The sequence below is a fragment of the Pterocles gutturalis genome, unplaced genomic scaffold, assembly GCF_000699245.1.
Source record: "Pterocles gutturalis isolate BGI_N339 unplaced genomic scaffold, ASM69924v1 scaffold36021, whole genome shotgun sequence".
Lineage (NCBI taxonomy): Eukaryota > Metazoa > Chordata > Aves > Pterocliformes > Pteroclidae > Pterocles > Pterocles gutturalis.
Window position 1 is genome coordinate 969 of NW_010099029.1, and position 13,576 is coordinate 14,544.

Sequence of the window (13,576 nt, forward strand, 5' to 3'; positions counted from 1 at the left end):
GCTATCCCCCGTTGGAAAGCGGTTGTTTGCTAGGCAGCAGGGACTCAGCTTACTTAGGGACACTTTTGAGTTTGTCATGTTTGTGTCTTCTGCTACCTCTATTTCAGCTTCAGAGAAGTTGTCTCCCAAGTCAGAGGTGTGGAGGTAGCATTACTATTTTTCTTTTCCCCTCCTCACCAACCACATCCTTTCAAAAACCAATGTGACTACTGAGTCAGGCTGGGCTAATTTTCTTTTTGGTGCTTTATCACAAAGAAAGGAAGTTTCTGGAAGGCAGTCACTCTTGGCTACACCTGTGCACCTCCTCATTTTCCACTCATGTGCCCCTGTGACACCAGTGCTGGTTCTCTGGGACTATGTCAAGAGGAAAGTAGCAAGGAGGTTGGAACCAAGAAAATCACAGCTGATCACAGCCTGTGCTGTTAGCTGCATGGATAATGAACTTCTAATTATAGGAGAAGATTAACTGGAATTGGAAGATCTGGCTCTAAACAAATACAGGCTGGAAATTAAAAGGTTCCTTACTATTAAATTAGTAAGATTCTGCAGTATTCTGAGACAGCATTTTATATAGAAACCAAATTGCTTTTAAAGTAGATGTAAAAACCACACTAACGTGGTAGAATGCTATTACCTGCAACAGCATGGGACACGGTTGCATAAACTGGAATTTCCCTTTCAGTCCATTTTTTCTAATATGCACAGAGAGTAGACTTGCTGAGTCAGGTGGTGCTATTCTGTACAGCCACTTTCCAGACCAGGTGAATACTGTAAGAAACTGACGCCAGATCTTCAGTCCACCTTCCCAGTTTGTACAGTTGTCACATTTTGGTCCTGCTGCTCATTGCCACCTGCCTGGGAAGGGAAATAGCTGTCCTAAGAGTCCTGCCTGCTGGTGTTGCTACAGGTCACCTTTCAGGAGCTATTGTGGGAGCTCAGAATCTCTGTTGTTCTGGCATATGGAAAGCTGAGTTGGGAGCTGCCTTGATGCTAAGAATGGTTTCTGAGCTCAAAAAGCCATGCTTCAAAGAGCTGAAGTGTGGGAGGGAAGAACAGAAAGATACAGCAAAATGGAAATAAGAGTTCTCAGATGTGTGATTGTGGTGGTGACCAAAACATGTAGATGCTTTGTTGAGGTTCACAACTCCCTGCTTTGAGGAGCTCACATCCTATCTTTGCAGTAATTCAAGAATGGAAACTCTCTAGATTTTTTTTTTTTTTTTTTTTTTGGCTCTTCACTTAATTTAACACAAAGCACCAAGTCACTTAAAGAATAGTTTAGGAACCATGCTGTAAAATTCACACAAGTACAATTTGCTGTAATAGTACAGAGACATTCAACTTGAATTATTAAAACAAAAGTAATTCATAGATGCTGAGATACTAAGGAGACCTGTTTAATCTGAAGTCCTTTTAAAACACTGAAAGAGTTCTTTCACTTGCTTGGTAAGCTGCATTTAGCGTTATAACTTTTACCGTTATTTCCCTTCTGATCTTATCTTAGCATGTAGCAACCTGACTTTGTGCCAGGCTGAGGTCCTAGCCCTGCACTAATGACAGGTGTTTTATCCATATGACACTATATAGATAACAATTACATATAACAGAGCTTTCTATGAGATTGGACTATGGGTATGGGCCAGCCATATTCCAATGTACTGCAAGGATGACTCCTGCTAAGGAAAAATAGAAGTAACTAGGCCTAAAAGATTTATTTTTCTTTAATTTCTTCTCTCCTTTCTTCCCACTCTCACTTATACTTTGCTGAAGAAGACATCTGGATTCAGTACTTTTATGTCTTCTGGAATTCCAAATACTAACGAGGGACCTTCTTTTTCAGTCTGTTCTCACTGTTGTAAGGCTCAGGATTCAGTGGAAGAGGGTGCAAAAGAATGTGTGAAGCCACCCATGAGCCCTAAAGTGACATCTGAAACATCATCTGTATGACCAGGATGCATTTGCAGGTAACTTCCTTCACCATTCTTCTCTTGGCAAAATAGCTTCTCAAAGACTATTAGATTATCGTTAGCTCACAAAACCATGTATGGCTTTCAATACGAATGTGTGCTGTCCCTTAGGGTAAATAAAAGCAGTAGGGCGCTATTGCCCACTCAGACACAGGGTGTTTCCCAGTCAGGTAAGCAGAGGAATGATGCTCTTGTTGCTTGTGGACCTTTGGGTTGTTTCAAATTTCTAGAAATAAAGGTAGTGAAAAATGTTAGGGCACTGAATTTCCTGGGCTACTTAGCTGCTTTCTCTGGGCCCTGCATGGATGGCGTGCAAATTTTTGTGGCATTCATTTCCTTAATTAATACAAATTTTTAGAGACTAAATGAGGATGAAGAGAGAGAGAGAGAGGAAAGAAAAGGAACATTTGACAACTTTGACTGTCAGTGTCTCCTCTGAACCTGTGTAAGGAAGTTGGTTAATATCTGAGAGGAAGGTTTGTAGCACGATCATCCATCTATCAGGATCTGCAGTGACATCCCCTGCCACTGCCCTTGTGCTCATCTTATGGGCCTCCCAACTAAGAACTGGGCAGTCTCAGTTTCTGTCCTGTTGGGCTCATCTGTGAGTGGCTCATCACTACTACAGGTCCCACATCCAGTAGCTTCATCCACCAAAAGTTATTTCTGGCTCATGCCCTGTGAGCCACGTGCCTGATCTGATCCCATAAACACGGGAACATCACTGATGATAGAAATGAAGGATTGACCAAATGGTGGTGAGGGAGAAGTGAACAACAGGAGAACTCCAACTTTCCTGGTAAGACTAACAATGCCAGTCCACTTCTGAGATATCTCCATTCCCTTCAGCAGCTGGAGGAATGGAGAAGTATCCCCCCTAAGACTTGCCCAGGAAACATATTTTAAAATAAGGTACTTTCAATAATGAGGTGTTGTGAAGGATTGGCTGGGGAAGTCTGGCTTACCAAGGTTTTATGATCACAAAGCATTGTATTCATTTTGGCTTGAAAGCTCAGCTGTGTTCGGGGCTGTGTCCTCGAAAAAGAAATTTTTCAAGTCAAGAGACTTAAGGAAAGATTAGCAGCTAACTGCTCTTATTTGCATCATTACGCAGGTGACTGCATTTCCTGCTCTCACCACAGCATGCTGAATTGCCAGGGTAAAGCTGTAGAGTAACAGCTGTAGAGTCCTAGAAGTCATGAATTTGTCACACTGTGCATTGCAGAGATCGAAAAGTTTAACGTTTTTGAGATGGAAAGGAGGGGAAACCATCATTCAAGCCACTCGTCTCATTTCCAAACTTGACCACCCACTCATGTTTTCCTCTGGGGAAGGCCCTATCTGGAACAGATACTAGAGCCTTGGTTAGCATGAATTCTGGGGGGTTTTGTGATGGGAGTGGCAGGAGTTCACCTACCGAATAAATCCATTCCGACACATTCCTTTTTTGCTATAAAAGTTTGCCAGGCTTTTTCCCTAAGTGGCTGGTGTTTCCCAGCTCCAGTGGCTGGAGCAGCTGCTGTCTGTGGACAGGGACGGAAGCTGTGCATTAGGACAACGGATTGCTTCCTTAGTGGCTGACCTGTCATCTCGTAACTGTGTGATGCGCTGAGCCATGTCCTATTGCTGTTTAGATAGGGTAGCAAGTTCATTAGACATCCACGCATCGCAGAGGGATGGCACCTCTGTACGGTGCAAAGGTTTTCACAGTAAGCTTTGAGCCAGCCTGTAGCTCACTGTAGTACCTGTCTTGAGCTGTCTCACTCTGAATAGCTCCGTCTTTACTGTAACATGAGCCCTCTTGTGGAAGGCTATCGCCATTTGTCTCAGTTCTGTAACATTCTGGCTTACATTTAGGATTAAGAAGGGGGGAAAAAAATCAGTAAAATATTTTCTTTGTGTCCCTCAGGTTTCTTAGCCTGTGTATTCTGCACTGCAGTCCCCACTGTTTGTTGTACAGCAATGCTTACTGCGTTGACCCTTTGGCTCTCTGAAAGGGGATGACAGCAACAGAAAACTCTGCTTGAGAAGACTGACAACATAATCTTGTATGAATGAATACAAAACCCCACCTACAACAGCTGTGGGGTGGTCTTGTTACAACAGGGTCACTGGAATTCCAACTGGGAGGACCCTCTGTGTTCCTGCAAGGGGGCAGAAGAATGTCATCAGCATCGACATACCAATTCAAGAGTTTGGGATCCTCTGTTTTTGATGCTGCCTCTGTGAAAATCAGGGGGTCTACAAAGCCCTAGCAGGTAGCCCACGCCCCTTTAGTAACCCAGAGCTGCCCTTTGGGAGACCCCAGACCCTGACACACCATCTCAGGTCAAGCTGTGCCTCCATGTTGCGACTGGGAGCAGCTAAAACTTCTTTTATATTCAGCCTCACATGGGTATCTGCCAGTACTGTTCTTTGTGCTGGAGGACTTTGGATTTGAACTTGACCATTACAGATACATGTCCCTTCTCCCCTAAAGACACAATAATGTACACACTTTTCATGAAAAAGCACCTTGAGGTGGGACTATATGCCTCATGCTTATTTTCAGGGCTATGAGACTTTTTAGGGAATGATACATACTGATGGCACACCTAACAGCTAACTAATATTGCCTGTCTACAGCCGTGGCAGAAGTTCTCATAATATTTCTCTCCTGAAAGGATGGCCTCGCCAACCCAGGTAACAAGGTACAGGTTCTCCATTAATTTACTCAGAGAACAGGAACACACCTGACCCGCTGGTGGTGAGCGCACACATGTGCACACCTTTGCGTGTACACACACGTACAAGCTTTTATAGTATGTATTCCTTCCTATCCACAGCCATTGTAAAGCCCCATTTAAATTTCTTAACACTGAGTGGTTATCTCACATGTTATCTACTGTAATGAAATTTAACTCAGGGCCTTGCTTCATGAACATAGCTCTGCTTTTGTTTGTACATTTGCCTAAGAAGACTTGTTAGGTAGGATAGGCTCCCCAGATTCTTGGGAGTCTCTCGGTGACATAGGGATCTACTTTGCGTTGAATGTTGCTGCTTTGTGCCAGCGTTCTCTCTACCCAGCCAGGACTTGAAAGAAGTTCCCTACAGGATGCTAACATTGGATAGGGCTCATCTGATCTGGGTATTCTTGCCTACTGTGTAGGAAAAAATGGTTTCTTATTTTGAGGGCAAAAGAGGAAAAGGCCCCAAACCCCAACAAGATCCCTAAGCACCTCTGCATACTAACCTAAGTCAGCCCTGCCCTGAGTTTGACAGGTTTGTTTTTCCCTTTTGCTCTGTCCCACTGCAAGCTGCACCCATTCCCTTACTGCTCTACCCATGTGTGTAGTTAGCAGGGCAGACCACAGTCTGGAAAGCACCATGCCATCCTCTTTGTGAGATGTGTTGTTGCTTGAGCTGTTTATCTTGCTAGGACACAGCAAAGAAATTTTCCATCCATTTCACTTTTTTCTAGCAGGTACATATTGAGAGAAATTGCTGGAGCAAATAGGAGGACTAAAACAGGTTTATAGAGAATTGAACTATGAGAAACTAAGGGATCAAGTTGCTAGTAAAAAAAATAAGACACTGCTCCTTTTCTACTCCTGCAGAGTCATGCTGCCCCATCAGCTTTTTTACCGCTTTCCCATTGTATGAAGTGAAAAGGGAACTTCAGAACATTCTTATGGAGGGTTTTTTTGACAGAGAAAAGGTGATAAGGAAACATGCATTTGTGCATTCTGTTTGCAAGCAGGACACAGGTGCCACAGAATGCAGTTTCCAAAAGGCAGCCTGACCTTATGGCATGACTTGGTGTATGGGCAAAGGTGTCTCATACTTTTCAAGCTTCCTTTTCTTTCAGTCTACGCTTGTTCTTTCCAGAACAAACTACTAGCTTCTTGCATGCTGAACACCCTCTTTTTTTGTATTTACTTTGCTCATTTTCAACATCAACATTGTGCTTCCTTCCCTGCTATAACCACGATGCATTTCCACCTTACCAACCACACCACAGCTCTGACAGTTGTACTGGCACAACATTTCCCTCTGACGATCCCATGCTCTACTGATGATTGCACAGCCTCCTGGGGAAGGGTTTGTCTTTTGCACTGTGCCAAACTTCTCCACATCACCACAGGTGCCTGTGACACTTTTTGTTTCCTTTAGGAGTTTACTTAAAGTTTCACTGACAAATATGTCTAGCATCGGTTTGGTTTTATATTTGTGATGCATAGGTTATTTGGTTTAGTTTTTTCCTTAAGCCCTTAATACTATGAATCATGTTTTCTATTGCCTTATGCTGTATTCAGTGAATTGCACACAAATGGTTTCTGTGAGACCTTTTGCGCTTAATATCTGGGTCTTTGTACCAGATCAGCTGCTCTGTTTATCACAGGTATTTTGTATATAACATTTTTGCCCAGGGTTCCTCCTTTAGTTGTATTAAAAAATAAATGGTAAACTCAATTTCCTTTCCTCAGTAATAAAAGATGTCTGTTCTATTCGCTGGGAAGTGGTAGAGCCTTTCAATTATTCACAAGCCCCAGACACCATTTTGTAGCTGCTAAAAACATAGGCTGTGTAGCATCAAGGTAGGTGATGCAGCTGGTTGACAAAGCTGTAACAGGTACAGCTGGCATTAAGACACAGCTCTGTGTGGTGTGCTCAACAGCAATGACAAAAGGGCACTCAGGTACCCAACTTGTAACTTCGACCGATCTCACATCTGTGAGTTTGTCAGGGATTAACTGAGCATTGTAGCTATGGTGCTTGCCACTTAGTTCACAACAGGTCTTCCTTCTCCCTCCAAAAAAGGGAGGTCCTCTGCAAAAGCAAAATCCAGTGTAAGATGTTCTTACTGTATCCTTGCTATTTGTGTTACCTACTCTGAAAGAGGAGGACTGGTAACTTCCCTGCTGTGCTTTTACTGGGGGTGGGCGAGAGAATTGGGGTGTGAAGAATCCCTTACATTTGTATTTAAAAAAAATAAGCTCTGAACCAACTCTTCACTCCCCATTTGGACAGTGACTTTGAATACAAGAAAGGAGGAAGTGCAGGGAACTACATTCAGCAGAGCAAAAAATGACTGCTAAGCATGAGTGTAGATGGAATTCTCTGCTTCCCCTTGCTAATGTGCAGCATAAGGACATCTAGCAGCCCTTCCTTCCTTACATGGAGAGAAAATCCACACCACTGCTACACCTTGGCTCTGCATACGTTCCCAGGGACGACCCTCTCTGTATCAATGGTCAGACACAAGAAAATTAGTATTCTTTAGACATCACACCAAATACCATTCAATAAGAATAGAGAAAGACTGAGCAATGACACAGCTAAATATCATCAGCACTGCTGTATAGGTAAGAGTGTGGGATATTTGGTGGGGATGTAACAGCAAAAAAAAAGAACAGGGGAAAAAAAAAAAAAAGATAAAATATCACTGTGTAACCACAATGGCAAAAGTACGACTCAGAAAGGCCTGCTTATTTTGTTTTTTGAAGGGGCAGAGGACAATAACACTACTGTCACCAATGCATGCAGAACGTAAAACAGGAAGGGGGAGAGGCAGATCCATACCTCTGCTTATTCAGATCCTTCACTTACATAGAGAAAAGGAAAATCAAAGCTGGTTGATGATAACCCTGAAACATGTATGGAAACACACAATGGAATAATGAACTACACTGAGGTCTTTAAAAAATAAAATGCTCATTTCAGAAGTCAGAAAAAAACAACCTTCTTGGAAGCAAGCTGTGCAAAAAATCTGCTTTGGGTGGGTGAGGGGGTGGAATACAGTGTGGAATCAACTTTTCATATTTCAATCAACAGTAAACATCTGTAACAGAGAAAAGCATTCAACCTGAACAGACTGGCTACTCTTTTCTTGTGGGAAGGAGACCTGAACCCCCTGTCTGGATGTAATTCTCTTTAATAGGAGAAAAGCCCCAAGAAAGAAAGAGGACCAGAATTCTGATGTTCTGCTTTGAGGAACATGGTGCTGGGCCATCTGGCCATTCTGGGTACAGAGCACTGTTACATGAACTTCAGCCCTACCCATAGATAACAGCTATGACTTAACAGATGATCTCTGGTACAAAATAATAAACAGAGCTGGCACTCTCCTGGCTCTTGTCTGCCCAGATAGAGGAATGTCTGACATCGCCACCAGACTTTATTGCTCATTGGTTGGATCTTTCTTAGATAGAGCTCTTTTCATGGGCTATCACTCAAGTACATTTCTCCAGTGCAAATACTGTACTAATATAAAGTACCATACTGTACTAACATAAAGAGCTTACGGACACAAACACCACTGCTAGATGGCTTTATTGAGTGTCTTGAACCACATTTCCCCCAAAGATAATCTCACTTCTGACCTTGAAATGAAATTAGAGGCCTTTTTATTGTTGTTAAAACTGTCCACAGTGCCAATTCTTCCAGCAAAACCACCAGAAACAAGTCATCCTTTCTGTGCCCCCCTCAACCACACTACTATGGAGGAACCCAAAACTTGCCTTTTCCTGGGTATTTCCATATTATTCCCAGCTCTTCCACCCTTGTCAACATTGATTGCTCCTACAGTACTTGGAGCATTTAGCAAAGTGTGTTTTTCTGCAAAAAGCCTGAAGAAACCACTGTCAGCAAAACAGCACTGGTCCCAGCCAACCCAAGTCAAGCTGTGGGAGGGCGATGGCAAGAGCAGGAGAACCACTCACTCTGGTACTGCCTGTGTTGCGCTTCGACAGGAAGGTCTTCAGGCATTATCTGAAGACTGGCTTTCACCAAAGCCTAATTAGCTTTCAGACTGAGAGTACCTACTATTTATAGGCTCCTTTACCTTGAATTTTTCCACATTGCTGGTGGTTTGGACACTTTCAGCAGGGAAATGGGTTCTAGACAAGGCTCTGGGGCTGCCCTCACCCCCTGCCAAACCTAGATGATGCTTCCTAGTCTGCAGAGTCTGCATTTCCACCTTCTCAGGTGGAACAGGTTTGGCCATTCCAAGCTCTTGTGCAGTGATACGCATCCATGAACAATGTTTTCAGCAAAATCCTTTTTCACAACTTCACAGTATACAACTGTGTTCACAGAAGACTTCCATGATGCCTTGACTGAAGACTTTTGCAAGCAGAATCAAAATACTTTGTAGCTGCTTACAACAGAGATCTGGGTAAGACTCAGTAGCTCCTAGATTCTCGTGCTGTCTCCGTCTCTGGTCCTCCCTGGGCATTGCTTTCCGTTTGGCCTAAGACTTCAGTCACATTGAGCCTGGATTGCCTAATGAGAGAAGAGAGAGTGCAAAGTAATTTTATGCCTGTATTGTCCTGACAAAGGCATCACTGCAGAATACCAGCTCTTGAAAAGTTTCTTCTAGAACTGGCACTATTTGTGAGTTTTAAGTCACGCAACCAGTGTCACAGCCTTTTCCACCCAAAGCCTCCAGCTATCCTTTTTCTTTCCTCTCTTTAACGGGGATGGGAAGAAGGCAGCAATGAAGGAAAAGCCAGAGTTCTGGCCCCTCTCAGTGTTGGTAAAGAAATACTCATGTTGTTGTCTGGCTTGTCTTCTCGGTCACTGCAAAAGTCAAAAACTGATGCAGAGTTTCTGGAGCAGGGCAGGGCATGAATTCTGAACAAAATACTTTGTTACAAAATAAGCAGCAACATCTAATGCTGGGAAGACTAAACTACCAGCAGTTCTCAGATGGGTAGGTGAAACACAGGAAAAACCAAGAGCAGAAGAACTGAGGTTTAGAAAACCTAGTGTGTTATGGTTTCTTTCAACATTTGAACCACACAGACCTAGACACACTTCTACTCAAAGACTTGAACAGGCAGAGCTGTTCCTTACCACTCTGCCAGCTTCTGTTCATACAGCTCCCTACGGTCACGATTTCTCTTCTCCGCCAAGGTCTCACCAGCAAGCTTCTGCATTATGATTACGAGGCCCCCTGCAGGGATCCTAAAGGAGGAAGCAGAAAAGTCACAAGTCACCCAGGGGACACACAACAGTAATAACTTACCGGCATCAACAGAACGAGTATGCGGGGGCAGCCACTGGATCAGTGGAGCGTGACGTTCCCCAATCCGCACATCACAACACAGACTGAGGTACTCCTGCTCTAGTGTCGGCCACCAAACACAGCCTGTCTTCAGCTGTGACTCACTGTAGCCCCTTCGATAACCTATTTTGAATTGACTCATTGACAGGCACACATAGAGCAAAGGGGTGGAAGGATTTAAGGTGCCCAAACAACCCCTGTAGAACACCTAACCCATAATTTACACAGTCACACCCCTGCTTAGCTTCTGTCCAGCTCTGGAGGTACTTGTGTTTTCATTGTTAAAGCTCCCCAGGCTGCTTACAGGCATGACCACAGCTGACATCATCCTGACGGTGCTAGGTAGCATACATAAAGCTCGATCTCCCGGCAGAATCCCCAAAGTCACTTGTGAAGATATTCACAAGTCTGTACTTTGAGAAGAATTCCCAGTTTTGCTTGAAAAGACGGAGCTCTCCTGAGTTAAGAGATACATGACTGCAAGACATAAACTAAGAGATGTGCCACCTTACAGCCTCAGGTTGTGCAGCCCAAGCATGCAGCTTCTTCCTCAGCATTTCCTAACGGTTGCTGCTCCACATTTTGGCTTTGATGGAGCCTATTTTGTCAAAAAATAATTTTTACACAGATTCCTAACCTAGGTGCTGGCGGTTACCAGGGTGCTCCCTTCTTCAAAAGGTGTCATCATTACATCCAACATCCCTTGTGTGCCATCTGCATTCTGAGCTGCTACAGGAGCAGCTGTTGATGCATCTGAGAAGGGAGACCAGAAGCTGTGTCTTACACTCCTGCCTTTACCCACAGACAAAACAGCTCCATAAAACAGATGTCCAACGGTTCTACACACAACCATCAGGCTCATCAGTGACCAGGCCAAGGAAGGGGAACAGGAGACACACCTGTAACCCATCCTCATAATTTCCTATTTAACAGGAGTTAGTGTCTCCTCCAATAAGCAAATAGAAGCAAGTTAAATGCTCTATTGAGAGCACTGAGTTCTTATCACTGAGGAAGTGGCAAAACACAAATCAAGAAAAAAAGAAAAAAAAAAAAACAGTTTAAAGGTTGGAAGAAAGTCATCATCATGACATGAGGTCCCAGGAGAGATACAGAAAATCACAGAATCACAGAATGTTAGAGATTGGAAGGGACCTCGAAAGATCATCTAGTCCAATCCCCCTGCCGGAGCAGGAACACCTAGATCAGATCACACAGGAACGCATCCAGGTGGGCTTCCCTCAAGGGAAGCTTCTGTAGCCCCACCTATGATTCAAGGCTTGGTGTGTGAGGCCACCATTTAACAAACACCCTTAAAGAGTACTCATGTCTTGATCACTTGTCAGCAGCAGTCACAACTCACCCAAACGCTGTTCCAAACACGAAGCCACCTGCCAGTCCCTGCAGGCCCAAGTGCATTCTGAAAAGGGCTCCTGTGAAGGCTAAAAAAACCACAAACCCACTGAAACCACAAACAGCCCCCCAACAGCCATCACACACAGATGGAGGGAGCTGCTTTGCTGCATTTCTCCCCACCGTAAGCTGACATCTGCTTTTAACAGAGCAGAAACCAAGTACTGTGGCCAGCAGGAGGGGCCCTCACCACTGAGTCACCATGGTCTCTTGCACTACAACACTGCACAATGCTTCAGGAAACCTCCCCAAGAAACGCTAAGAAGTAAAAGTATCTATGAAAGTTACCCAAGCTCTCCAGGCTGGAGCATGTCCCTCCCCCCTTTTTTTTCCTGTTCAACAGCAGCTAATAATAGTAGCTGCCATGTAAGGCAGAAAAGATCAATAAAACACGTATCCAACTCTAAGGGCAATAAAGCCTGTAAAACTGCACAAGCAGATCACTTACCCAGAGCCCTGCTGCCAAAAGTGGACATGCAAAACTCTGCATGAAAAGGGGAGTTTATGAACAGCACACTGAACTGGTATCAAGAGCAGAAACAAGAAATGCTCTCCCTGCTAACAGGTGGTTATCCGAGCAGGTTATGCACCAAGTGTTGCCTTTATCCTACACAAGCATTTTTCATCCAAAACACTCCAGCAAGTATTCTGAAGGTGAACTGATAAACTGCAAAACTCCCCAATGGTTTCAGAAGTGCATCAATATCTCTCTGTTACAAATAAAGGCAGGCAGCAGTTAAACGGAGCAAAGTCACAACGGCAGGCAGTAGAAGAGGAAACAAAACCCAGGAGCACAGAAGCTAGAGACCTGCTCAAATCCAAGAGATATGGATTTCTGCTTATGCTTTTCCATTTATGACCCTTGCTCATAAAGAGAAAAGTACATGAGGTTATAGCAGTCTTACCTCCTGCCGAAGCAAAATTACTGATGGTGGTTTTATTGCGGTACACAGACAGACCCGTGCTCACCGTGCTGCAAAGATAAAGCACAGAAGTCAGCAGCTGCACATGGAAAAAGACAGGTAGTAAACCATAGCTGAAAATAAAGCTGGATTTCATTAAGCCAACCCTCTAACTGCCTGTTGCCCATCTGCCCAGAGCACACAGGCGCCAGCCACAAGCACCTTGATTTTTGTGACTTTACTGCAGGTGGCTGCACAGCCAGAGGGCAGGGAATACCAGGACTCCTGGACCAGATCTGGGATATTCTCTCTTTTAATTCTTTTAATCAAAGATTTTTTTTTTCCATTGTATATTCAAGGAAAAAAGGAATTGAGCAATGAAAAGGTCCTGTCAGTCAGTCAGTCCCTTTACCCCCACAAGCTGAACCCATGTGTCAGTAAGATCTTGCCTGATAGACAGTCCCCACTAGAGCTATGTCACACTCAGGACATCAGCAGGGTCACCTACTCTTGTAACAGGAGATTTCCTACCAGGATAGGTACACCACCTCCTCCAAAAACATCGGTTAAGCCCCAAAACACTCTCTGTTCTCCGTTTAGCAGCCACATCCTCCCCAGCAGTTAGCGAGCCTCCTGCATGACATGTACAAGCCGAGAGCAATCCTCCTCTCCTTCCCAACGCAATAACGTCACCCACCCGAGTCTTTGTACAAGGTAAAATGGAACAATTTGGTTTTAAACTGCGAAACTCAAAATTCGCACAACCGCAGGACAAAATCTTCAACTTGGACTTCACAGACACAATTAATGCTGAGTGGTAAATATCTTCTTTCAAAGCCTTTTACAAAGGGGTGGTGAAAAAGAGCGATGGTCTGCCTGCAGAGGAGACATCTGGTGGGAGGCAACGAGGTTACACGCTAAGCCCAGGAAAAATCTGAAGAAATGAAAAGCTCCAGGAGAGAAAGTAAACAGTACGCTAACTACATCCAAGAACAGATCCTAAACCAAAAGGAGACAAAGAAATCAAGAGAGATCGAGGAGGAAATTCAGAAATGAAAAAAAAAATTGGGAGATGGAAATATAAAACAATGCTAGTCAATACTGCTGGTACCTTAAAAGCAGAAGGGGAATTTAAACAGAACATACCTGCACATATAGTCAATGCAGGTTTAGGACTACACATAAATTTACCATTTTGAACATCAGGGAAGGAGATATTCCTAGTTGAAATGGGCTTTACATGGAAGAGC

General features: G+C 43.9%; 1 protein-coding gene across 1 annotated transcript in view; it reads right to left on the reverse strand.

Moving 5' to 3' along the window:
* Positions 1 to 9,130: 9,130 nt before the first annotated feature.
* Positions 9,131 to 13,576, reverse strand: part of TIMMDC1 (translocase of inner mitochondrial membrane domain containing 1) — a gene marked incomplete at its 5' end in the record, with an annotated part of 5,237 nt that continues 791 nt past the window's right edge. Inside the window, 4 exons of the mRNA XM_010075177.1 lie at positions 9,131 to 9,230; positions 9,804 to 9,914; positions 11,375 to 11,453; positions 12,330 to 12,397. Of these exons, the coding sequence (XP_010073479.1) occupies positions 9,131 to 9,230; positions 9,804 to 9,914; positions 11,375 to 11,453; positions 12,330 to 12,397 (358 nt within the window). The remainder of the gene's footprint in view (positions 9,231 to 9,803; positions 9,915 to 11,374; positions 11,454 to 12,329; positions 12,398 to 13,576) is intronic.